Raw genomic sequence first — 27,109 nt, 5'->3', positions numbered from 1 at the left:
ACAGTGAGCCACAGCCACCCCCCGCCTCTGCAGGAGACCCTCCAACACTAGCAGGTAGGTCTGGTTCAGTCTCCCCCAGGGTCACTGCTCCTTCCCCTGGGTCCCGATGCGCACACTACTTTGTGTGAGCCCTCCACGAGTGGAGTCTCTTGTTTCCCCCAGTCCTGTTGAAGTCCTGCAATCAAATTCCGCGAACCTTCGAAGTCTGATTCTCTGAGAAATCCTCCTCCTGGCGCTGGACCCCCAGGTTGGGAAGCCTGACGTGGGGCTCAGAACCTTCACTCCAGTGGGTGGACTTCTGTGGTCTAAGTGTTCTCCAGTTGGTGAGTTGCCCACCCAGCAGTTATGGGATTTCATTTTATCATGATTGCACCCCTCCTACCGTCTCACTGCAGCTTCTCCTTTGTCTTTGGATGTGGGGTATCTTTTTTGGTGAGTTCCAGCGTCTTCCTGTCGATGATTGTTCAGCAGTTAGTTGTGATTCCGGTGCTCTCGTGAGAGTGAGTGCGCGTGCGTCCTTCTACTCTGCCGTCTTGAACCAATCTCTGTTAGCATCCTTGCTCTTGATGCATTGAATCCTTGCTCTTTCTTTCAACTGAGATAAACTCTTCTGCTCATTTTGCTCATCTCTCTCTGTCTCTGTTAAATTAGGTGAAACGGTTACCTCTGGCGGTCTTGAAGAGGTGTCTTTATGTGGGACGCGCCCCTGGTACAGTTTGTGTGTGTCCAGTGGCTTTGGTGGGGGAGCTGAATTTGACTGGAACCTAAGCCATGTACTCTCTCACCGTGTGCTTAGCAGCTGTCAACTTGGTAGGTGGTGGGGCTTGAGACAGAGGAGCTGGAGCTGGAGCCCCAGGGGTGGGGTGAGGCCTGCGCTGGCTCAGCTCCCACTGGGTGCTCTTTCCCCTCCCAGTATTGGTACCCTCAGTCCCGGAGGGGACCAGTGTGGACCAAGCGGGGCTGGTGTGTGTGTGTGTGTGTGTGGCGGGGGGGGGCGGGGGGGCGGTTGGCAAGGGCCAGGGCATGGGGTGTGTGGTCTGGCTGCCGTCAGAGATCTGGTCTGCGTCTGATGCGCTGCGCCTTGTGCAATTGCCAGTAATGGCTGCCCCTTCCCTGCTCAGATGCCACTTAGGGTTTGAGCCACCACAGCAGTTTGTGGCCAGGCTTCTTCCTTGGTCATGGCAGCGCTCACTCCATTGTGGAGCTGCAACACAATGCAGATGCTACTGGAGTGTTAGCTTGGTTCAGGCTGGGGTGCACACTGGGTTGGTCACAGGAAACCAGTCAGCCAGCAGTGCAGTTTCAATCTGCCGTCTCTGCCCAGCTTTGGGAGCCAGTAAAAATCCATGCACTCCGTACCAGCAGAGTTCCAGGCTTCCCACAGCCTTCCAGCCAGCCAAGGAGACTCGTCTTCCTGTTGCTGGACCCCAGGGCTGGGCACCCAATAGGCGGCTCCAACTTCCCACTCCCCAGGGAGGGTGTCTGCCCGAGTGAATCTCCCTTTTCCTCTGAGTCCCCTCCCACGGGCACAGGTCACCTGATCACGTCTCTTCCCTTCCCACCTGAAGAGTCATGGGGATCTTTCTTACAGACTTGGGTTGCACAGGAGTCTTTTTCTGCCAGTCTCCAGCTAGTTTTCAGTGACAGCTGTTCCACATGTAGATGCATTTTTGATGTGTTCATGAGGGGAGGGGAGCTCTGTGTCCTCGTTCAGCATCTTGATTCGAGTCACTAGTAGCAGCTTAAAATGTACTGTTCTACCTCTGAGATGTTTTATGTAAGCCCCATGGTAACCACAAAAGACAAAGAAAGAAAGGGGAAACAGAATATACCACCACAGAGAATAACAAATTTACAAAGGTAGGCAGAGATGGGCGGGGGGTGGGGGGGGTGCGCGGGGCACCGGGAGAGAAGCAACAGAAATACAAATCAACCAGAAAGCAAATGTTAAGGTGGCAGGAGTTAAGTCCTTACATATCAACAAATACTCTAAATGCAGATGGGCTGAACTCACCAATCAAAAGGCACCGAGTGGCTGGATATATTTTTAAAAAGACTCAACTGTATGCTGCCTACAAGAGTCCACTTGAGCCTTCAGGACGCATGTAGACTCAAAGTGACAGGACAGGAAGACGTATTCTGTGCAAGTGGAAACCAAAAGAAAACAAGGGTATCTATACTCTTATCAGACAAAACACTTACTTTATGACAAAATGGTAACAAGAGTCAAAGAAGGTCATCATTGTAAATGCTGTAAAGAGATCAATCCATCAAGTAGATGTAACAGTCGTAAGTATAAAGTATGTACGCACCCAGCATGGGAGGACCCGAATATGTTAGGCAAATACTAACAGAAATGAAGGGAAACCAGACAATAATACAGTAATCATAGGAGACCTCAGTACCACACTTTGAACAAAGGATAGATAACCCAGAAAGAAATTCAACAAGGAAATAATGGACTTGAACCAAACATTAAGCCAAATGGACCTAAGAGATAGATAGATAGATACCTCTAGAATATTCCATCCAACAGCAGCAGGATACGTTCTTATCAATGGCACATGGTACCCTCTCAAGGACATCATGTGACAGGGCATAAAACAAGTCTTAGAAAGCCTAAGATGACTGAAATCATATGAAGTATGTTTTCTGACCACCATGGTATGAAACTAGAAATCGAAAACATGAGAAAAGCTGAAAAATCTAGAAATATGTAGAAACTAAACAACACACTCCTGAACAAAGATTATCTCAAAACAAATGAAAATGGAAACAGCATACCCAAAAGTACGGGACACTGCCAAAGCAGTTCAGTGAGGGAAGTTTAGTTAAAAATGCATATATTAACATTTTAAGATCACAAATAAACAGTACAACTTTATACCTTAAAGAACTAGAAAAAGAAGAATAAGAGCAAAGTTAACATAAGGAAGGAAATAATAAAGATCACAGCCAAAATAAAAGAAATAGAAATGAGTAAAATGATAGAAAAGATCAATAAGAGCTGGTTTTCCAAAAAGATAAAATTGACAAATCCTTAGTGGAACTAAGAAAAAAAGGGAGAAGACTCAAAATCAGAAATGTAAGAGAAGAAATTCAAATGGACACTAAAGAAATACACAGGATCATAAGGGACTACTAAGAACAAGTATACACCAACAAATTGGACAACCTAGAAGAAACGGGTAAGTTCCTAGATTGATTCAACTTATCAAGACTGAACCAGAAAGAAAAAGTCTGAACAAGCCAATAATGAGTAAGGAGCTTGTATGAGTAATCAGAAATCTCCCAATACAGAAAACACCAGGACCAGATGGTTTCATTGGAGAATTCTACCAAACGTTTAGCGAAGAATTACCACCTACCATTCTCAAACGCTCCTGAAAAACTGAAGAGCAGGGAGCACTTCCAAACACATTCTACGAGGCCCAGCATTGCTCTGATACCATAGCCAGATAAGGACACTTCAAGAAAAGAGAACTCTAGACTAATATTCCTGATGAACACAGATGCAAAATTCCTCAACAAAATATTAGCAAACCAAATTCAAGAACTTATTAAAAGGATTATAAACCATGATCAAGTGAGATTTTTCCCTAGGATACAGGGCTGGTTCAACATACACAAATCAATAAATGTGATAAAACCACATTAACAGAATGAAAGGGAACAGTCACAGGATCATCTCAACAGATGTAGATAGTGCACTTAACAAAATACAGCATCATTTTATAATAGTAAAAAGCTTCAGCATATTGGGGGTAGAAGGAAAAAGCCGCAACCTAATAAAAGCCATATGCAGTAAACCCACAGCCAAAATTATGCTCAATGCATAAAAAAAAATTAAAGCCTTTACTCTAAGATCAGTAACAAGACAAGGGTATTCACTCTCACAAATTGTTCAACGCAGTCCTAGCTAGAGGAATCAAGCAAGACCAAGAAAAGCTATCCAAATCTGAAAGAGAGCAGCAAAATTGTCACTGTTTGCAGGTGATATAATCTTATCTATTAAAAACCCCACAGACTCAACTTTAGAAACTACTGATATAATAAATGAACTCAGTAAATTTGCAAGATATAAAAATCAATACATAGAAATAAGCTTCATTTCTATACACTGAGAATGAAACATCAAAAACAATAAAATGCCTGGGAATAAATTTAACCAAGGAAGTGAATGAAAGATGTACAATGAAAATGAAAATTATAACTTTGCTGAAAGAAACCGAAGAAGACACGAACAAGTGGAGGGACATCCTGTGTTCATTCATCAGTTGGAAGAGTTCATATCGTTAGAATTTTCACGCTACCCAAAGCCGTCCATTCATTCAATGCAATCTCTATACAAATCTCAATGGCATTTTTCACAGAAAAAGGAAAAGATCCTAAAATTTGTATGAAACCACAAAAGACCCCAAATAGTGAAAGCAGTGATGAGAAAGAAAAACAAAACCAGATGTATCACACTTCCTGATTTCAAAGTATACTAGAAAGCAACAGTAAGTAAAACACTATGGGACTGGCATAAAAAGAGACACACAGACCAGTGGAACACAACAGTGACCTCAGAATTAACCCCCCACATATATGGTCAACTAATATTTGATAAGGGAGCCAAGAATGTCCAATGGGAAAAGGAAGGTCTTTTCAACAAGTAGTGTTGAGAAAAGTTAACAAACACATAAGAAAAATGAAACGGGACACCTATCTTACGCCACTCACAAAAATTAACTTGAAGTAGATTGAATACTCAAATATTAAGACCTAAAATCATAAAACACTTAGAAGAAAACATAGGTGGTAAGCTCCTTGACAGCAGTCTCGGATTTGGCGACAAAAGCAAAAATAAACAAGTGAAACTACATTAAACTAAAAAGCTTCTGCACAGCAAAGGAAACCATCAACAAAAAAAGAGGCAACCTACCAAATGGGAGAAGTTATTTGCAAATTATATATTTGATCAGGGGCTAACATCCAAAATATGTAAAGAACTCATACAATTCAACAGCAGAAGAACAAACAATACAGTTTAAAGTGGGCCGAGGGAACTCTTGTGCACTGCTGGTGGGAATGTAAATTGGTGCAGCCACTGTAGAAAACAATATGGAGCTTCCTCAAATAACTAAAAACAGAGCTACCATACGATCCAGCAATTCAATTCTGGGTATTTATTAAAAGGAAATAAAACATTACCTTGAAAAGACGTACACACCCCCCGTGTTTATCGTAGCATTATTTACAATAGCCAACACATGGAATATCCCATTAATGGACAAATGGATAAAGAAAAAGTGGTACAGGTACTCCCTGCTTTCCAAAAGTTTGCATTATACCACTTTGCTTTTACAAAAGACTTACATCAGTACAGTAATGGCTTTTTTCATAAAGGCGAAAATCTTCTTTGGATTTCTTTTGGTTAGTGAAAACAGGTACTAATGTGGGACTTCTGTAAAAGCGGCATAATTTGAACTTCAGAAAAGCGGGGGATGCTCTTCTCTTTATACCATTTTGCTTAGGAAAGTTTTCACAGGAACGCTCTACTTTCGGATAGCAGGGCAAACTGTGTGTGTGCACGAATATTATTCAGCTATAAAAAAGGAAATCTTGCCATTTGCGACAACACGGATGGACCTTGAGGGCATTACACTAAGTGAAATAAGTCAGACGTGGAAAGACAACCGTATGACCTCACTTGTATGTGGCATGTAAAACGAAACAAAACAAACTCGTATGTCAAACACACACAGATCTGTGGTTGTCAGAGGTGGGGATCAAGGGATGGGCACAACGGGTGAGTGGTCAAAAGGTACAAACTTCCAGTTATAAAGTCGGCCAGTCCTAGGGATGTAACACACAGCACGACAATAAATAACACACGTAACACAAGGTTATGTACTGATCAGTCAATGAGACTGTTGTGACCAGAGGCCCCCAATAATCTAAACTATTTCCCCCTGGAGCACTGGTTCAGTATTCACCAGTTCAGTGTCTGTGTTGATGTTACAGAACGTCACTAGTGTGAAGAAAAAGAATCAACTATAATTTAAATAACTTAAAATCCAGGTGTTCAGTCACATCAGCCACATCTAAAGGGCTTGATGGCCAATGTGGCAGCCATACTGCACAGATTCAGAACATTTCCATCACTGCACGAAGTGGGTGTCAAGCAGTGCTGTTGTAGCGCATTACTCCTCTGGGCCTGGCCACAGGCAGCCTCTTCCTAGCGCCCTGGGGGGCTGTTTCTCTCACTGTACACTGCGGACCTTTATATACAAACATCGCCTTCCCTTCTCAGCTGGAAAGTCCTCGTGGTTGGCCTCTCATACAGTGCACGTCTGTGCCTTGCCCAGGGATCTGCAAATAGTAGTTCCACACAGGAGCTCTGCAAGTTCCTGACAACCATGAGTCAGAGGAGATCATCTGAGCCATGTCATGGAGAAGGCAGAGTAGGGCCCTCTGAGAATCAGTACCTCCACTGAAGCTACCAACAAGCTGGCAGAATAATGGCAGAACCAACGTCTTTGGAATGCTGGATTCAGATCAGATACTTACAGAAACCAGGGGAAGGTGCTGGGAAAACTCGGTGAGTGCAGTAGCACTGTTCTGTGCTTGCCTGCCACCCCAGCTCCCAGCTGCCAGCAGAGACCATGCCCCTGGTGTGGGTTGCCGGTTCTGGGCACAAGGGGTGGGGTGGCCATAGGGACCTTGCTCTTCTAAATGCACAAATGTCGTTGTGCATTTGACCTGTCTGGTAGTGACCTGAGGGGCCGGCACAGAGCCTTCCCTTGCTTTGCTCTTTCAGCTCCAGCCACTTCCAGGAGGCACGAATCAAAAGCATTTAAAGACTACCCATGCTATCCACGGGCAGCTGGGGCGAGCAGCAGACGGAACAACCACCTAGACGGGAGGAGGCTACGGAGGAGGGTCCTTGGGGGAACGAGGGCTTCAAAGGCTGCCTAGTGCATTTGCACGCCAAACCCTGACACGAGCTCAGAAGAGTACTGACAACACTGACACTTACACCACTCCTTGGGCTCTAAGGTGAAAGCTGGAGTGGAGTCGCAGGCAGCCTGGCTGAGCACTGAAGGAGCAGCCCAAAACCAACCTGCAAAGTGCGGGAGGAGATCTTTTTGGTGCTGGGTGTTTAAGGAAATCTCGTAACTATATAAATAAATCTTGGTGTGTTACTTCTCTTTTTATTTATATGATTTAAAAGACAAGTGCATAAAACTAATTATAAATCTAATGTTAATGGGGATACAGTATTCTAAGATGTAACTTGTGATGGCAACAGTAACAGCATCAAGTGGGAGAGAGGACAGAGCTGTACAGGAGCAGGGTTTTTGCGAAGCTGTTGGAACCAGTATCAATTCAAACTATATTGTTATCAATTCAGGATGTTAATTATAGTCATCAGAATAACCACTAAGAAAAAACTTAAAAACACACAGAAGGTGGGAATTGAAATGATACATTAGCAAAACCAAATCAAACACAAAAGGAAACAGTTTTGGAAAAAATTGGGGGGAAAAGATGAAACTCGTAGAAAACAAATGGAAATAAGATAGAAATAGGTACTCCCTAATTTAGAAGTTGCTTTATATTTAAGCAGATTAAATTCACCAGAGGTACTGGCAACATGGATTATAAAAGCATAAGCCAATTATATACTATCTACAAGCGACTCATTTTAGAGCCAAAGTCACAAACAGATTGAAAGTACGGAAACATGTTTTCCACGCATTAATAACCAGTAGAAAGCTGGCATGATATGTATATAGCTGATTCACTGTTATACAGCAGAAACTAACAAACACACCATTGTAAAGCAATTATACTCTAATAAAGATGTTTAAAAAACTAATAAAATAAAATGAAAACAAAACAAAAAAAGAAAGCTGGCATGGCTACTAGTATCAGGAAATAGACTCTTAAGTCACAACCTGTTACAGGAGACCAAAAAGGGGCATTATATACTGATAAAGTCAATCCATCAAAAAGACATTGCAGTTATAAAGATGCACACACCAAACAGCAGGACCCACCCCCACCCAAATCCAGGAAGCAAAGTTTGACAGAACTGAAGGGAGAAACAGACCTACATTAACAGCTGAAGACCTCAACACCCCAATTTTAATACTGGGCACACAGAACATCTAGACAGAAGAATAAGGAAACAGAGGACCTGAACCCCACATACCAGCCAGACCTAACAGACACGCACAGAACTCTCCACCCACGACCACAGAGCACACTCCTCTCAGTGCACTGGAACATTCTCCAGGATAGACCACATGTTAGGCCACCAAACAAGTCTCCATAAATTAAGAAAGATTAAAATCTTACGAAATATCTTCTCTAACCAAATGCAATAAAGCTAGAGATCCATAAAGAAGGAAAAGTGAAAGATTCCAAATATGTGGAAATTAAACACCATAGTCTTAAGACACCCAAATCAAAAATGAAACCACGAGGAAAATTAGAAAACACTTTGAGACAAAGGAAAACAAAAACACAGCATACCAAAATTTAAGGAATGTAGCAAAAACAATGGTCAGACTTGTTGACAAAAATTCAATCAACAATCAAATGAAGAAAGAAAAAAGGGAATTTTATTCAAGCCAAACTGAGGATTCTGAGAACTGTTCCACCTGTTTAGAAATCCAAGGCACAGTCAGACATTTTTGAGACGAAGGATCGTGTATATAACAATGACATACTGGTATTTTATAGAAACGTCACCACAATACATAGTCCAGGTAAGCACGTACAAAGGAGCAGCGTGTCACCGTGACCCCAACAGAGCTGGGAAAGAGTGCTATTCTTTCAAGAAGTTACACTGCTAGCATCAGAAGGAAAGGAACAGTGATCTTTGTGGTTGAGCGGCCGCTCCGCCTTTGAGGAGCTCTGGTTAATGTGCAATGCGACACACACTGCATGTTAGGGGGGCATGGAGGAGACCTGGACACACACACAAGAAGAATTTTTAAATCTTTCTTGTCCTGCCTTAAAATATAAATTTCATTTCACCACACTTTAGTGCCTACATTAAAAAAGAAAGATTGCAAATGAGTAACCTAACGCTACCCCTTTAGGAACTAAGGAAAGGAAGAGCAAACTCAACTCAATGCCAGTAAACTGAGAAAATAGTCAAGATTAGAAGCACAGATAAAACAGAGCACAGAAAAAGAGATGCAACAAAACCAAACATTGGTGCCTTGAAGAGCTCAACAAAATTGACACACCTCTTTCCAGACTGATTCAGAAAAAAAAAACTCAAATAACTAGTATCAAAAATGAAAGTGGGGGGCTTCCCTGGTGGCGCAGTGGTTGAGAGTCCGCCTGCTGATGCAGGGGACATGGGTTCGTGCCCCAGTCCGGGAAGATCCCACATGCCGCGGAGCGGCTGGGCCCGTAAGCCATGGCCGCTGAGCCTGCGCGTCTGGAGCCTGTGCTCCGCAAGGGGAGAGGCCACAACGGTGAGAGGCCCGCATACCACCAAAAAAAAAAAAAAAAAAAAAGTGGGGACATCATCTACCTTACAGAAATAAAAATGCCAACTTATCAAAAGTTCCTAGAAACATAAATTACCAAAACTGTCTCAAGTAATAGAAAATCTGAAGAGATCTGCAACAAGAGACTTCATCAGTAATAGAAAAAACCTCCCCAAAAGAAAAGGATGGCTTTACTGGTGAATTGTACCAAACCCTGAAAGAATTAACACCAATCCTTCTCAAACTCTTCCAGAAAATATCAGAGAAGGGAACACTCCCGAACTCGTTCTATGAACCCAGCATTACCCTGATACCAAAGCCAGACAGAGAGGCCCCATAAGAGAATTATAGACTAATAACCCTTATGGGCACTGATGCAAAGATCCTCAACAAAATACGAGGAAATGGAATCCAACCTCAGAGTAAAAGGATTTCTCACCATGGCCAGGTGGGATTTGTCCCAGCACTGCAAGGGTGATTCAACATCTAGCATCAGGCTTCCCTGGTGGCGCAGTGGTTAAGAAACTGCCTGCCAATGCAGGGGACGTGGGTTCGAGCCCTGGCCTGCAAAGATCCAACATGCCACGGAGCAACTAAGCCCCTGCGCCACAACTACTGAGCCTGCGCTCTAGAGCCCACGAGCCCATGTGCCTAGAGCCCGTGCTCCGCAACAAAGAGTAGCCCCTGCTCGCCACAACCAGAGAAAAGCCCACGTGCAGCAACGAAGACCCAACGCGGCCAAAAATTAAATTAAAAAGAAAATCTAGTATCGAATGTTGTAATATACAACTTTAACAAAGGAGAAAAAACACAGGTTCATCTCAACTGATGCAAAAAAAGTATTTGACAAAATTCAACACCATTTCATGATAAAAACACACAGCAAACTAAGACTAGAAGGGAACTTCTTCAGCACGACAAAGGACATTGCTGAAAACCCACAGATGACATCACACTCACTGGTGAAAGGTGAAAACGTTCCCCTGAGATCAGAAACAAGACAAGGATGCCCTCTTTCACCACTGCTATTCAACACTGTACTGGATGTTCTAGCCAGATCAATCAGGCAAGAAAAAAAGAAAAAATATACAAATTGGAAAAGCAGAAGTAAAACCGTCTCTATCACAGACAACATGATCCTGTATACGAAAAGTCCCAAAGATAACACAAAGTAAGTACTAGAGCTAATAAATTAATCCAGCAAAGTTTCAAGAGAAAAGATCACCACACAAAGGCAGCTGTGTTCCTCTACACCAGCAATGACAATCCAAAACGGAAACTGGGAAACTCTGTAAATACATAATATCTACAAATATACAGCAGCATCCAAAAGAATACTAAGAATAAATTTAAACAAGGAAACTGAAAAGTAGAAACATCAAAAACCAGTAAAAATGACAAAACACTGCTGAAAGAAATTAAAGACAAATAAAAGGAAAGACACTGTGTTCATGGACTGGAAGCCTTAATATTGTTAAATAGCAAAACTACCTAAAGCCATCTACAGATTCAGTGCAATCCCTATCAAAATTCCAATGGCCTTTGCTTTTTTGAAAAGCCAGTCCTTAAATTCTTCAATTTCATGATGTTCAAAGAGAATAAGTACAAACCCCACAGCTGTGCTGTCACTTCAATATACAGACAATATTTCAAAGTTCACAAACACCTATCTTAGCGGAAGTTACTGGTCATCAACAGCACTTCAAAAATTCTTGCAAGTGGATGAAATAATTTTTATTTTAGAAAGTGTTTACAGTTTACATCTTTACTCTTTCCCCACGATTTTATTTTGTCGACTGGAAGCTGTGTGTAGGCGTCCCGTCCTAAGGGAACTTGGAATTTTTTTGTTTTTTTTTCTTTAAATGTTTCAGCCACGCTGCACAGCATGCTGGACGTCTCAGTTCCCTGACCAGGGATCGAACCCAAGCCCCCTGCAGTGGAAGCATGGAGTCTTAACCACTGGACCACTGGGGAAGTCCCCATAAACGTTTCTTATTAATGCCATAATGCATTCAACCTGTATCTATCAGAATAAGTTTGTCAAGCAATACAATGAAATAATTATAAGATGAAGTGTTTGCTTGTGAAACTGCATAAAAGCTATACACTACTTTGGGAAAAAAACTTTTAATGTTCCTTAGTCTTAAGACTTACTATTTCCCAAAATCATACAAGAGTTTCTAACTAGAAATGTTTGAAAAAACAGTAACAAAAAGCTCAAAGCCCACCTGAAATCGGCTCCGGGTGGGGACAGAGGCCCTTCGAGTGCAGAGGAAGCTGCTTCTGTAACTTGGTCTGGCTGCTCTAGAACGCATGTTTTATCTCCAAATAAGGATTCATTTCAAACAGGGATTTCTTTTATTTTCCTAGAACCCGAATGCTTAGTGCTATCCCTACTTTCATACTTGGAATTTCTGAAGCTTTCCTGAGTCTGGGATGCAAAGCTCTTTCATCCACCTTCCCGTTGTGATCAGAGTAGCAAAAGTGAGTGCTGAGACCAAGGTTTTTCCCTCCCCTAAACACTTTCCCTTCTAGAGAACAGTTCTGTCATAAAATGTCAAAACTAGAAGAGAAAAATGTGAAAGGGAAAAACCTACAAAAATATCCTAAAATGTCAAATACAATCATTTCTAAATGTAATAAGCCATAATCATAGCCTGACCTTATTCCTGTGCTGCTAATGTGACTCTCACAGAGTCTCCGGGACGAAGTCTTCCGGGTGTGATTTCCATGGTGCCGTGAGGCAGGTCGCAGACGCTCACGTGCACAGTGAACTCCCACGGCTCTCGGTCCGCTCACAGCACTCGCCATCTGCTCCGCTCTCGATTCCGTGCTCTGCACGAGTCTGCCCTTCTACATCCATTTTAACCCTAACCTGACCTATGATTATGGCCTAGTCATTCACCCATGCCAGCATTCACTTCTTCATCATGACCTAGATTAAACTCGGGATACAACTCTGGTGCTTCGGGACGATGAGCCCACTGATTGCCTGGATCAAAGTTTAGGACACTTTCTCCACACGCATGCCCCTTCTCTGCTGACTCCCCAGGACCTCACATCCAGGGCTCCCACCCTTCCCAAGTTCTGCCAAGGATGTTGGGGTCTGTTGCCTGGTCAATCAAGCACTTCACCTGGGCCTCTTCTGAAAGTCCACTGCCTGGCTCCTGGGCACGGATGTTGTGATCTCTGCTTCCTTGCGCTACAGCGATGTAATGCTCAAAGGCAGGCACCTTCTCATGGCCCAGAAGTAACTCATCACTGGAAAAAAGATTAAACAAACATGAAGACACAAACCACACACGATTTTTCCTGTCCAAACCAGACATTCCCTCTCACCACGCAGAATATTTTGTTGCTCATAACCTTAAAGCCAAGAGATTCGATCTGCAGGAAACCAGAACGTGATGGATGCTGGGAACGCCTGTCTTCACGTGTCTGTGTGGACTCACTTTTACTTCGCTTGGGTTAGTACCCAGAATGGAACGCAGGGTCCTATGGTACCCCACGTTTAACTCTTTGAGGAACTGCCACACCTCCCCACAGTGGCTGCAGCATTTTACCTTCCCAGCAGAAACACCGAGGGCTTCGACTTCTCCAGCCCTCAGAACAACTCGCTATGTTCCATTTTTTGATTCCAACAGTTCTAGTGGGTGTGAAGTGGAATCCCACTGCATTTATCTGATGACTAATGATGGTCAGCATCTTGCCATGTGCTTGTTGGCCATCTGTGTGTCTTCTTTAGAGCAACGTCCGTTCAGGTACTATGGTCATTTTTTAATTGGGTGGTCTTTTTATTATTCAGCGGTAAGGGTTTTTTATGTATTCTGTACACAAGTCCCTTAGCAGCTGTATGACTTTCAAATGTTTTCTCCCATTCTGTGGGCTGTATTTTTACTTTCCTGATGGTAAGCACTAAAGTTTTCAATTTTGATTAATTTATCTGTTTTTTCCTTTTCTTGTTTGTGCTTTTCCTGTTATACTTAAGAGTGCCAAATTGTCACTGCCAAATCCCAGGTCCTAAAGATTTACCCGTGTTTCTTCCTAAGTATTTTACAGTTTTAGCTCTTACAGTTAGCTCTTTGATCCACTTTGAATTAACTTTGTATGTGGTGGGAGGTGGAGGTTCCACCTTCATTCCTTTGCCATTTGTTGGAAAGACCACCGAATGGTCTCGGCACCTTTGTCGAAAAACAGCTGACCACAGACAGCCTTTTATTGTTAATTAAATGGGAAAGTCCAACTCTTTTTCCTTCTTGTGAATCATTTCTACAAATTCCTGTTTGTTTTAGACCTCAACCAGAAAAATGTGAAAGCTGTGTTAACGGTAACCCGATTTGCACACTTGTTAATGAGCCGCCACCGTGCTCTCCGCACCTCGGGGCTATGCCGCCAGGGTCCCATTTGTCCTGAAAAAGGACAAGAGTAAGTTTAAAACCTAAATCTCCTCGGGCAGGTAAAGATATTCATGCAACAGTCTAGGAATGCGGTGCAGGGACCCCAGGCAGACTGGGAAGGGCTCCAGAGTTAGGACCTTGCAGGGCGGTGGAGAGGCCGGCCTCCTCAGGCCGTGGCCCTCCATCTGTCAGTGCCGACACCACAGGCCGAGGATAAACATATGGTGTTCATTGGTTCTTCCGGAAACGCCAGTGTGTTGGTGTGTGTTTGTTTCTTCCACAAATAACGTCTTACCAGGTAATAACTGCTGGATTGGCACCTGCTAACTTTCTCTTAGCATGATGTATCTTCTGCCGGGGATACCAGTTTTTTTCAGTTACATTTATTTCTTGAATCCATGATCCTCCTTTTCTTAGCATTTTCTGTTCAAAATTCTAAAGGAAAGGAACATGATTTTTTTTTCTCTGCTTAACAGTATACATGATCACATTCACACAGATTCAACAAGTAACGATCTTAAAATAAACAGAATCTCTGACTGGGGAGGGCGCCGCAGCTTTTTATGCACTCTCACGGCAGCACAGATAACAGTGACCACGACCGTGAGGGTCTTACCCTTAGGCTTAAAGGATCCCTCCCTGTGGAGGCTGCCATTGCTGTGCTCCCTTTTGGGGGGCAGTATCGTGAAGAACCCTTGAGATTTAAGAAAGCACGATCTGTCTTTATGATCAAGGAGGACTGTGTGTGGAACAGATTTTAAACTAAAACTTGTCTCAGAAAAACCAAACCCACCATCACCAAAGGGTTAAAAATACTCTCAAGTCAGTTTCCTCCAAACAAAAGGAACGTCTCATCTGCTTTTCAAGCCAAGCCAATGATCCCAAGTGTTCATTCTGAGAAAGTGCTGTACAAAACAGTAAGTATTTTAGTAATCAACACAACGCGACACATTCCCACCAGGTAACAGGAGATGTGGGTCAATCACAGGCACGCTGTAACAAAGGCACAAAGTGCGAAGAGACCACCGCACCTTCCAGTCAAAGGACGGCTCCTTCACAAACACGTCCATGGCGGTGGTGAGCAGGTCTGGGCGCGAGCGGAAAGCCCTCAGCGCACACACCATGGTGCTGCCCACGAGCCCCGTTTCTTTCAGTGGTAGCATCAGGGTGATAAACTGGCGAGTCAGACGGAAAGGCATCAGCTCAGGGACCGGCAGAAACTACAGAGAAAAGGACGTGTGAGAAGCAGTGGATGCGAGGGAGGGCCCTTCCACGGCTGTCGCTCACGCGTGGGGAGCACACCAGCTCCTGCCACACAGATGTGAAGTCACTGTGCCCACGAGCAATGACACGGCCATGGAGACGGAGACTCGGAGCTTGATGTCAGGGAGGGTGTGCTTCACATCCACGCAGGATGTTTCCATAACGGGGCTTCATAGAACCTCCTACCTTTTTACAGGATCACGTTTCTCTTAGCTCCGATTATCTAATCTATCAGCACACCTTCCACAACCTGTCTGCACAAGGCTGAAACACAGCTGAGATTTTCCCTTTCCACAAGAATGACAACATCAATGACCATGCAAACCGACTGTATGCAGAGCGGTCGCGGTCGCAAAGCCCCAGGGCAACTCCAGCCCAGAGCGGAGAAGGGCACACTCACCTGGGTGGCTGATCCGAAAGCATGTCCGAAGTCGATCCCGATCACGCCGCCCGTCTCCAAGCTCACCATGAAGTTGTTCAGGTGCCTGTCTCCGATGCCCAAGATCCAGTGGCTGACGCACAGGAGAGCGTGGGAGCTGGCAAAGTGGTTGCGGAGAGCCAGGAAGGCCTCGGGGCCGGTGCTCATCTTCAGGAAGGCCCGCCTGCAGGGGGACAGCCGTGTGGCCTCTGCCCTCTGCCCTCTGCCCCCAGCCCCCGTGAGCAAAGTCGGGAATACTCTTACTTTAAGAGATCGGCCGGCACTTTACTTTCTCTTTTTCTAAAAGATGTGACTGTTTCAGTGCGACTAGCTCCCCTATGATTTAATAATAGGAAATGTCCGATTAGAACGTCTCATGACTGGAAATTTAAACCTCTTTGTTATATTGAAGCTCGAATATCAGATAACAGCTAGATTTTGATGATCTGAGGCAACACTTGCTAAGAAACAAAAGTGAATACGCAACTTTGAGAAGAGTGAACTGGTCGGTGCAACACATACTTGAACATGAGCGCGTAGGCCCCAGGGTCACACCTTCCCGACATCCTCCTCAGCCAGTCTCTATACTCAGACGCTGGTGCCCAGGCATCACTAACAAGTAGGGAAAGAGAAATCAGCATTAGGAAGATGTCCAGGGTTGCTGATTTCAGAGGCAAACATCACCAGGAATTCACTGAAAAGTAGTGAAGAGTCAGGGAAAATAAACGTGACTTTAATCATATTTAATATTAGCACTGAACTCCGGCTACTCTGGGTCTAGGATTTCCACACACCATTATCCATTCTTAATCACTCCTCAAGAACCATGGCTATCTCCTGTTCAAAAGTTCAGGCGCAGAACCACCAGATACAATAAACGTCCCACTTCACACACAGGAACAAGATGAGCTGACGACGCAGGCATAGGGTCCCACACGCCTGACCCTGGGCGGGACCCCTCGCAGCAGGACAGCACCACATGCAACTTGTTTAAAGCACGTAAATCACTAAAGAAGCAAAATGACCACAAGCTACTTGTTGAAGACAGCCTGTCTGCTTCTGTCATTAAACACTGCCACGCTTGTTTTTTCTTTTAAACCATTTCCAGTATGCAGACACAGACAAAATCCACAGTGAGTGCCAAAAAGTATCTTCCTAAATGACGATGGGTTTGAATTGAGTTTGAAAAGCTTGTCTGCCATAATGTTCCACAGGCAAAGGCAGTGTGGGGGCGGGTGGGAACGCTGTGTCACATGTATGTTTAGCCACTTCTGCGTCTGCATCAAAAGTTTTAAGTTTTCCTTAAAAAAAAAAATAATAATAATAATCACTAAAGACAGAACAACTTCACAATATGTTACTTAGTAGTTGAATCCCTTAAGGTGAATCTTTTCTGAGTTGCTACTACATTAATTTCACAAAGAGACCACTCCATTTCCATCTAAATTCTCTCCTAGTTTCAACCGGATAAAAGTCTTTAGGTTGGAAAACTGCAACATGTAAATTAAGAAAAAAACAGCAATGATCTTAGGAATGGGGGCTTGAAGTGCCTTGTTTTAAAAAGGTAGTGGGAAGTAATGTATACAATTCCATATGTGAAAAGCACTTTATACTCCTTGGACACCTGTGTTTACCGGATGCCAGCCTCCCATCTTACAAGTGGGAGGCGGCGGGCGGGGGCCGTGGGAACCGGGAAGGTCGCCTGTGCGAGTGGCTCGGGCCCCCTGGGCGTCAGCACAAGCACAGCGAGAGGGGGGACTCCTGGCCCCAGAGTGCCGGTGCTGCAGGGGCAGCAGGAACAACTTTAGGCAAAAGACTCAAGTGAATGGAAGTAACGGTAAACACTGCCCCACGTAGCAACTACTGTCCAGGAACGAGAGCGTGACCGATGAGAACACCGGCCCCGCGCAGGTGCTCTCAGGAAGGGGCAGGAGTCCAGTAAGGAGAATCTCCTCCCCCGCCAGCCTAACGCTGGTCCCCCAAACGTGCCAACCCTTGCTTCAAAACGGCTGTAAGCCATGCTGTCCTTAGTTTTCTTTACAGAACAAGGAACAAATTTTTTAAAAAACTTCCTGATTGAAAAATAACATGCTCATCGTAGGAAACCTGGAAAATAAAAAAGGATAAAGGAAAACAGAAAAAGCACCTGATTCATGACCTGGACCTACTCGCCCACCTGCGCCCCCCACAGGCCGGGGCAGCCTCACCTCTCCAGCCTCAGCTGCCTCGTCTGTACAGAGGTGACAACGATACTCACCTTCTTGCTTTTTGTAAGAAATAAATGACTTCATACACATTAAGAACTGAGACTAGTGCCACAGAAAATGTATAATTAAATGTTAGCTGCTAACCTTACTGTTTTATTTTCCTCAAAGAGTCTTCTTCCCCAAAGTTAATCCTTTTTTAAAAATTATGATAAAATATATGCAACTACTGTTGAGAACCCCGGACTCCATTTCCTTTGTTCACCCATGGAGAGGCAGATTAAAGTACAGGCCAGGTAGCGGCCAAGGGCGCCAATGAAAGGGCCTGAAAATTCAGGTCCCTGGAGGCGGGGTGGAGGTGACCTGTGGGCTGGGGCGGCCGGGCAGGGCCGGGGCAGGGCCCTGGGACTCCAGGTCACCTGGTGTAGGCCGCCTTCTCCTCCCGTGACATGCTGCTCAGAAGGAGTTCCTTCAAGGTGCAGGTGCTTTCGATCCATTCAATTAGCCCCAACCTGAACGGAGAGAACAGTCATGAACACCCCTGCCCTCGCTTCTCTAGAACACAGTTCTTCCCTTTCTCCACGAGGATGAACATCACGGGCTGAGCAGCATCTGTGCTGTTGGCCTCTGTCCCGTGACACCTAGAACCCGAACCGTCACGGGACCCCCTCCTCCCCTTCCCAACAAAACCCCTTCCGGTCCTGTGCCCCCTGCGCCCCCATCGCCCGCAGGGGGCTCTGCGCACCTGGAGGTCATGGGCACCACGCGGTAGGTGGTCACCTGCAGGCCCCTCTGGCCACAGGCGGCGTCGCGGGCGAGCACCCCGTTCATGACCTGCAGCAGCTGGCAGACGCGCTGGTCCTGCCGCAGGTCCTCCCCGCCCTTCACCAGGAAGGCGTACTCGCGCTCGTCGTGCCCGCGGACCACGATGCGCATTGGTCTCCTGAGCGAGGCCATCACTTTCACCTTTAAAGGTCAAACGAAACAGCGTTTTCAGATGGGCCCGGGTCTCATCACCAGAGGGGAGACGAGGCCTGGGGCACGCCCTCCAGGGACACAGGAGGGCAACAGAGCAAAGGACAAGCGAGGGCACTGAGTCTCCTGGTCCCTGTTCCTGCCCGGCTGCAGTGCCAAGAGGTGCCCGGTTCCCGGTGACAAGTGAAGAGCTTATAGACACGCGTCCTCGGGGACAAGCCACACACGACACGTCCACTCGCTGCAGGACTTAGGGCTCACACGTTTGTCACACACACACACACACACACAGTTTATTCTTCGAGTTCACTAGGTCCTTCAACATGACTGATGTTGGAAGACTGGAAACATTAAGGTCAGTAAATTCCCATCAGAAAACTCGTAACACAACCCTCAGAGAACCCCGTGCGCTTGAGACCGACATGGGGAGTGAGCTGCCTCTCCTGGAACCTGAGGAGCTGACGCCCAGCACCTACCCGCTCGTCGAAGCCGGCGATGCGGACGTGGTACTCGGGCATCGGCTTCCCTCTGCCGTCGTACTGACCTGGGACAAACCACAGAAGCCTGACTCAGAGGCTGCACCCTGCATTTAAAACACACCCACTGGTCTAACAGGAGGGGAGTTATAACTCCAAGTTTTCACTGGACGTATTTTTTTAAATGCTGCCATTTCTCAGTTTGACAGGCTAGTGGACGCCGCTTCCCGTTCGGGTGGAGCAGACAAAGGCAAACAGGGACAGCAGCGCCCCGGGCGAACACCCGTGCTGTTTCCAGCGGAGTCAAGCTGCATGTCAGGAGGCTCTGTTTTCAGTGGTTTTTTTGAAACTCATGGTATGTGATGCGCAGCTGTTAATAACAACAAAGGAAACTGTTTCTCCAAATCCCTTTCTCCCCACTGGAATAAGGACCTAAGTGACCACAGTGAAACACTCGGTCTGGCAAATTCCACGGTGAAGACAGGGCAGGTCCTCAGTGCCACTCTAGCGTCCCTCCTACCGGCACGTCATGTACCATCATCTTGCTGCTTTAGGTGGGACCAGCGCACACCCCACAAAGCCGTGTGCAGCCACACCGCGTTTTACTGCACTTCTCAGATGCTGCAGTTCCTACCATGCGCGGGTAGGTTCGGAGGACATTACCAGCTACCGTTATTAGTAGGTGGACGTCTGAGCGCTTGTCTTAACCAGGAATATGACTAGACGTTTAATAAGCGTACTACTCACAGTAATTATAGATTTTCCTAATGATGAAAAATATGTGGAATTTAAAATTCTTTTTAAAGAAAGAAAACTGTCAAGATCCCGATTTCACCATCTCAGAATCAAAAGTGCCGGCTGCAGCACGACTCTCTTCCAAGCACCCTCCTGCCCACCCCCGCCGCGCGGTGAACTCACCAGGAACCTCTAGCTCGGCCCTCAGGAACTCCGCCCTGAAGCTGCTCATCCAGGGCGAGCACTCCTTCAGGTTCCCTGGCGCCTTCGAGGCCCTGCTCATCCTCCCAAGCAGCGAGCTGGTGATGCTGCGGAAGTCCTGGAGCCTCATGCCAGGGAGCTTAGAGCCTCCTCTGCCGAAGTGTTCATCAAATTCTTTCCCAAAAGCCTGAAATTAATGATAATTTACCTGAAATATTAATGTTTAGCTGAACTTCTGAAAAAGTTCCAGGCTCACGAATCTTCATAATAAACAGGGGCTCAAGTGGTATTGGGTTTTTCCTGCACTTTTAACTGACAGTTTCACTCTCCTTGAATGTTTCAACTCTCTTAAAGCACAGGAGGCTGCCTTTGTTTTTGTCTTTGTGCGCCTTTGAGAAGATGGAAAGGATGACAGTCAGCGGTGACTTCTGAGCATAAATTCTTAATAAGGGCTTTAAATACATGGGGAAATCCTTTAACCTCTGTGTCCGTTGTACAGCTGCTGATCTGCACCATCATGACAATGGGAGTAAGTAGGAACAAAGTACAAAATAAAGGACATAATTCAATGGAAATGAACAGCCCAGGGACTGCCCTGCTGGCGCGGTGGTTAAGAATCCGCCTGCCGATGCAGGGGACACGGGTTCGAGCCCTGGTCCGGGAAGATTCCACATGCCGCGGAGCAACTTAGCCCGTGCACCACCACTATTGAGCCTGCACTCTAGAGCCCGTGCTCCACAACAAGAGAAGCCACCACAATGAGAAGCCCGCGCACCGCAACAAAGAGCAGCGCCCGCTCACGACAACTTGAGAAAGCCCGCACGCAACAACAAAGACCCAAACACAGCCAAAAACAAATAAACAAATTTTTAAAAAATGAACAGCCCGAAGTTCTTCCTCGCAGCAAAGAGAAAAACATAAGAAAAAAACACTTTCCCTTAGTGAGGGTCTTTCAAGCCATTATTTTGGATCAAGAACCAGTATAAATAGCATTTGGGTAAGTTGTATTTCTAGAAGCGATTATTATTAGAAGTTCCCTATCCTGGAATATATCAAATCATTCTTTGTATTAGTTTCTACTCAAATATTTATTTAAATTATAACCCTGATATCAAAATTTAAAAAACAAGGGCTTCCGTGGTGGCGCAGTGGTTGAGAGTCCACCTGCCGATGCAGGGGACACGGGTTCGTGCCGCGGTCCGGGAAGATCCCACATGCCGCGGAGCGGCCGGAGCCTGTGCTCCGCAACGGGAGAGGCCACAACGGTGAGAGGCCCGCGTACCGCAAAAAAAAAAAAAAAAAAAATTTTAAAAGAACAAGAAACAAAACTCAAGAGTATTACTAACAGTGACCTAAGGTGTCAAGATTCACCTGATCATCTTTAATTAGAAATGTTTTCCCAAATGTAGAACTAACCCCACATCATGAGCCTGGTATAAATGAAATATAAGCTCTGTTTTAGACAATCCACTACAGGAAAATTAACATATATAAAACACAGTTCTTCCTCGGTCTATAAATGGACTGAAAGTATAGAAACAGTCTGCAATCCTTAGAATGAAGGGAAAGATCAATCCGCATTTCCCAGCATAACCAGCACCAGCACTGATCCAGACGGCACAACGCCCCTAAGGGCCCCCTAGACTGAAACCTGAGGCAGTTCTGCTTTAGCGGATTAATATTTGAATTAACCGACGCAAATTGTGTGCTGATTTGGTGCGAAGCAGAAAGTTCCAGATGGACTGTCCCGGGTACTAGGAAGCAAGCTCTGGACAAACCGCGGCTGCAGCTGTAGGGAGGCTTCTGCCGGGCTCGGCCCTGCTGGGCGCGCGGAGGGCTGAGCTTGGCCGGGACAAAGCCCGCCAGGGTGCGGTTTCCAGGGTGGGGCCAACAGGCAGGCCCCCACCCCCCCTCCACAGGAAGCTCACGGCGACCCCTCTGCCGCCCTCTCGGTTGGCCCTGGGCCGGCCACGTGCTTAGCACAAGCGGCGTGGCTCAGAACAAGGCCTGGCGAGCCCCAGACCCTGGCCGATTTCACACGTCAAGCCTGTTGAGGCCGCCATCCCTGCTGCCCGCCCGCTGCCCGCCGGGGCTGCTCCTGCGCTGTGACCGCAGAGGCTGGCGCGGCCCCAGCTGGGGACAGGGCGGACGCAAGCGCCTTCCCACCGACGGTTCCCGCTGTGGCCGCGGGCCCGCCGCCCTTCAGTACCTTCTCGGGATGTGGGTTGCCCGCCGGGGACCTGCAGTCACTGGGCAGCAGTGCTGTGAGGCTGACCTGATAGGACATGGGGTCGAACACGCGTCATAAAATGCAGTACGTGCCGAGGTTTAGGGTTTTACTGTCACTTGAGACACAGCCCGGGACACGTTAGGCAGCAGGTAGTCCTGTCTGTTCCCACATTCAGACAGTTAAGGGAAGCTCCCCGAAGCAGGGACGACTCCCCCAGCCCTCCCTCTGGAGGTCAGAACCGTCCCCCACCCGTGTATCCAGAGACGCCAGCGGTGGGCTCCGCGGGCAGAGGTGAGTGGAGTCAGCCCTGCCCCCGAGTCTGACTCAGGAGGGCGCCCCGGAGTCACTGTGCCTACTGCACAGGAGCATCGCTCAGTGGACAAGGGACACACAGGCTGTGGAGCAACCCCCAGCACCCAGAGGGGAGGCACCGACACAGGCTGCAGCACGCGTGCCGCTGAGTGAAAGAAGCCGGGCCCCGCGGGACTTGTCCACGCGGAAGGTTGGGCAGGCGAGCCCCCGGGGGCCGGCAGAGCAGGGAGGGGCGGGGACGGGGCTGTTCCGGGGAGCGGCGGGAAAACAGCGAACCCTCGGGCACCGCACACTGTGACTGCACGCGCGGCAGGGCGTGTGACCTACATCTCGCTGAAGCACTTGGTACACCCCCAAGGGACAGAGACGCTCCTCTGCACCAGAGACGCGCGACTGGTGAGCACCGGGGCTCCTACACGCTCTTTATAAAGCTTCTTGAGGTTTCGTGAACAGAAGCGGTTTCACCAAATTGTCAAAACGAACTCAGCGTGACAAACGCAGGAGAGGTGCACACAGGTGCAGACGGAGGAGGCCCACCCCCGTCCCGGGGGTGGGGGGGCGGGGGTGGGAGGGGCCAGGCGGGGAGCACCGCGTGCGTTCTCTCCCTTCCAAGTCTGGAGCAACTCTGAAACTGGAGCTCACACTGACGCCACAGCTCTGTCCACACAGCACGTGTCAGGTGGCCCCGTGAACTCTCGGAGCCTTGGACAGAACTAAGTGCTCACAAAATGGTTACAACCTGCGGCAAATACAAACGTTTTCCTGGTCCGATACCCAAATCACTCTGAGGATTAAAAACATTAAACTACACATAACCTTCATATCTAAGAATCTGGCCATGAAGAACAGAATGTAACAGAAACCCTGAGGTTTTACCTGTGCCCCACTTGCCACTGTCTGACCTAACACACGCCATCAGTATCTAACAGACACAAATCTAAGGGAAGTTTACAAATTCAACAGACATTTTAAAACCAGAAGTATTAACACACCAGCAAATAGAAGCCCTCGTCTTCATAATGACTGTAATCACCAAGCGGCTGCACCCCCCCGTACCTGGATAAACCTCCTTCGAAAACTCCCGAGACCCGGAGCCTGTGGGTCTCCCAAGGCCGCGTACATTCTCTCATACATCCTCTCAAGGTTCTTCTTATTTACAGGGTTCTTTTCTAGTTCAAGCTTGACGTCCTCCGTCCAGTCCTGTGCAGAAAAAAAGACACGTCAAGTTGGACTGCAGGCAGGTTGCACTGAGCCCGTGTCTTACGTGCGGGAAGCTGTTAACGCTACCTTAAAGAGCATCTCAGGGCTGGAGAGCTGCTCCAGAGCGTTAATGAAGTCCTGAACCACTCCTTCTCGATCTAACTTAGCTTTAATCCTACAAAAAATGACCAGGTTTAGGTGCTCAAACATCTTCCAAAGATCAAGGCCTATAATTTTTATGTATATATAATTATATTTATATATAAAACAATACATAACCAACTACACAGTCTAGGGAAGGAGCAATTTAAAAATTATCTCCAAAACAGATGAAGCACAAAGTGTGTCCTGTATCAAGAGATGAGATGAAAACAAATTCTCAACATTTTGGCGCCCACGATCTCAAGTTCAAAAGGCCCCGCTTCTCAACAAACTTTCAACATTTCTCTCTGCTTTCTTTCTTTCTAAGGAAGCGATCACGCGGCAGCTGCCTCTGCTGAGACACAGGAGGGCACCACAGGGTGGGTGGGTTGCACGGCTGGCCCATCAGCGAGCCGGGATGAGGGCTGTGCCCCCCAGCCTTGTCCCACTCTAAATAATGAGGCAAATCAGCTCTTGACAGAGAAGGGCAACTAAAATGCCGTGCATTTACCAAGTATTCTTTCTGAAGTAAAACACTGCTGCCGGCTCTGGCAACTGTCCTCACTTACAAATCAACTGAAGAAGCGAAAAGGACACCTGGGCAGTTTACTGACTTAACGAAGAAGGGGGGGCTTCCCGGTGATTTTAAATTACAGAACAATTTCAGGAACTGATTCCAAAAAGCATCTCATCTAGTCCGTCTCAACCAACAGATTACTAATGGTTAGCATAACCATCTCATGAATAACATTTTAAGATGAACTGTGTTTACAAAAGGAAATAAATTCTACAGCAAATAACACACCAGGGCAGATGCACCCAACAGACAGACATCTAGGCCTCCTGCCCTCCACGGCAGCTCTAATTCATCTGAGGACACACATAAGCGTCCCTGTGTCTGCTTTGACCACAGACGTTTCGATAACCTTTCAGTGTTGGATGGACCTAATTTTTCTTGTGTCACCTGGCCACAAAGTCCTTGTTCTTATGGCCAGCAGAAGTGTCTCTGAAGGCGTAGCTTTCACTGCTTATCATGAACGGGTACACGATGGCCTGCGGGTAGTGGTCGGCGATGTCCGCTACGGTGCGCTGGACGGCGACCCCCTCCTCCTTGTCTAGCAAGGCCACCATGTGGCTGACCCAGCCGATGAAGTGCCAGCAAGGAATGGAAGAAATCTGAAACGGAAAGAAGTGAGTGATGAGCGGCACATGCAGCGCCCTCCCTTACAGAAGTGTGCTGTGTCCAGTATCAAAACATAGCTGTATCTGCTACCGGCACTATAAAAACTGACAGACGTGTAGACAGAAAGTCTTCTCAGCCCTCTCAGTTCCGACCCACTGGGAACCATCGATTCTTCTGGGCCTTTTCAGGGCGTGTGCACGTGGGCCCTTTCTTCAGAAGAATGGACCTGGAGGAGACTTGCTGTTGCTGGCTTTTCTTAGATCTGCCTCATTCCTTTTAACAGCTGTACCATATTCTGCTTCATTTCACAAGGGCTCTATGATGAACTTTCAGGGTACCTGCAATTTTTGCTATCCAGATACTACAATGCACAACCCTATGTTTATCTCTTTGTACTTGTGCTATATACCCATAGGAGAAATTCCTAAATGAGTTCCTAAATTCCTTTTTACTTTTAATGTGAACTTTAACAACTGTAAAAAACATTGCTAAATTTCCCTCCAAGATTTTTCAAATTTCCACTTCTAAAAGCGTAGTAGATCGACTACTTTCCAAAATCCTTTCCGACACTTGACGTGATCCATTTTTAAAATCTATTGTCAATCTGACAGTTTTTAAAATCTATTTTCAATCTGAGAAGTGAAAGATACCTAACTTTAATTTGCGCGTCTCATCATTAGCGAGGCTGGGCAGTCAGCGTTTACCTGCATTACGTGCTTTAACCACACGTGCGACGCCCCTTGCTACGAGTCTGTCTGTTGCAGACAGCGGAGACGCCTGCTCTCCATCTCCAGTATGTGTTGCAAATTTTTTCTCCCAGTTTTTTTTCTTAACTTTGTATATAGCATTTTTTTAACAATAGAAGCGTCAAGTTATTTTCCTCTATAGCTCCTGGGTTTTGTCTCTTAACTCCAAGACCATTTTCAGATTTTGCTCAGGTTTTCCTCTAATGCTTTTCCAGGTGTTTATTTCAAGATAAACTTCGCTGCACTTGGAATGCTGGTATAAAGCCAGGAAGGACGGGAGGCTTGGGGGCCCTCAGTGCAAGGCCAGCTGCCCATCTCAAGGGTCATGACAACATCGACCCACCACTCCGTTCGTTTCCACACAAACTCAAAATGCTATTTTTATCATATACAAGTATGATTTGGGGGAAAAAAAGAACCATAACTTACTGAAATATTTCTTTACTTATCTTTGAGGAAAATGCATGTGTACCGCATTTCATACCGAATTTACTTTAATCTCCTGTGTAGGACCTACTGAAAACCCTCACCTGTCCAAGCGCACAGAGAACTGACTGCGGGCTCAGCGACCAGCACCGTCTACAGACCTGCTGTGCACCCCTTCTGAGCTATTACGTCATCAACTCAAAGCCTGGCCCTGTCTTCCAGTTAAACATCCACGAAGTCGCTAAGGAGGCTTTCTGATAACCCTCCCCTTTTTCCCCAATGCAGCCCCAGTGGAGAGGCCGGGATGGGGTGAGAGCGGGCAAGCGGGACGTGGGGCAGGAGCCCTGGGGGTTCCCGAGATGTGGAGTGTGGGGGGATGGCACCTGAAACGTCCCCCTTTTCTTGCTGCTGAACAGTGACCTGAGCATAAGGCCCCTGGACGTACAGACGCAGCTCAGCCCTGAGGGGCAGCCAGCTCCGGGTGGAGGTCTCACCTCCTCCCGTCTCGGTCCTCGTTCAGACACGGCCTTCGTGTCAACACCCACAGAGCAAAGTGGGTGCATGGGAACACTCCCTTACACGGTTTTCAATGACACATGTTGTTGGGATGGAGCAAAACTCAGTGGTTATGAAAAGCCATTAACACACGCACCCCACACAACACATCTGTTAGTTCGGTCAAGTCCCCTCCGCCTGAAGGAAGAC

At 46.6% G+C, this 27,109-nt stretch overlaps 1 protein-coding gene and 2 long non-coding RNA genes across 7 annotated transcripts in view; 2 read left to right on the top strand and 1 right to left on the bottom strand.

Annotated features, from left to right (window-relative positions):
* The first annotated feature begins 25 nt into the window (after nt 1-25).
* LOC113631569 (uncharacterized) lies at nt 26-27,109 on the top strand. The gene is made up of 3 exons (XR_003437439.1): nt 26-323; nt 19,432-19,585; nt 26,489-27,109. It is a non-coding gene; the product is annotated as an uncharacterized LOC113631569 (long non-coding RNA).
* LOC113631568 (uncharacterized) lies at nt 465-9,276 on the top strand. The gene is made up of 2 exons (XR_003437438.1): nt 465-810; nt 6,299-9,276. It is a non-coding gene; the product is annotated as an uncharacterized LOC113631568 (long non-coding RNA).
* PRKDC (protein kinase, DNA-activated, catalytic subunit) overlaps nt 11,210-27,109 on the bottom strand; it is a 150,435-nt gene continuing 134,535 nt past the window's right edge. For all 5 annotated transcript variants that reach the window (XM_027128143.1, XM_027128144.1, XM_027128145.1 and 2 more), the window contains 13 exons: nt 25,014-25,225; nt 23,996-24,083; nt 23,765-23,908; nt 20,149-20,353; nt 19,231-19,298; nt 18,525-18,745; nt 18,199-18,291; nt 16,098-16,187; nt 15,840-15,911; nt 15,558-15,759; nt 14,926-15,114; nt 14,190-14,329; nt 11,210-12,758 (listed from right to left, as the gene is read on the bottom strand). In XM_027128143.1, the coding sequence (XP_026983944.1) occupies nt 12,554-12,758; nt 14,190-14,329; nt 14,926-15,114; nt 15,558-15,759; nt 15,840-15,911; nt 16,098-16,187; nt 18,199-18,291; nt 18,525-18,745; nt 19,231-19,298; nt 20,149-20,353; nt 23,765-23,908; nt 23,996-24,083; nt 25,014-25,225 (1,929 nt within the window). In that variant the 3' untranslated portion in view covers nt 11,210-12,553. The remainder of the gene's footprint in view (nt 12,759-14,189; nt 14,330-14,925; nt 15,115-15,557; nt 15,760-15,839; nt 15,912-16,097; nt 16,188-18,198; nt 18,292-18,524; nt 18,746-19,230; nt 19,299-20,148; nt 20,354-23,764; nt 23,909-23,995; nt 24,084-25,013; nt 25,226-27,109) is intronic.

This window comes from Aethalodelphis obliquidens, unplaced genomic scaffold (assembly GCF_003676395.1).
Source record: "Aethalodelphis obliquidens isolate GAN/ISIS:26980383/991018 unplaced genomic scaffold, ASM367639v1 scaffold33, whole genome shotgun sequence".
Lineage (NCBI taxonomy): Eukaryota > Metazoa > Chordata > Mammalia > Artiodactyla > Delphinidae > Aethalodelphis > Aethalodelphis obliquidens.
This window is presented reverse-complemented; position numbering and strand designations above follow the sequence as displayed.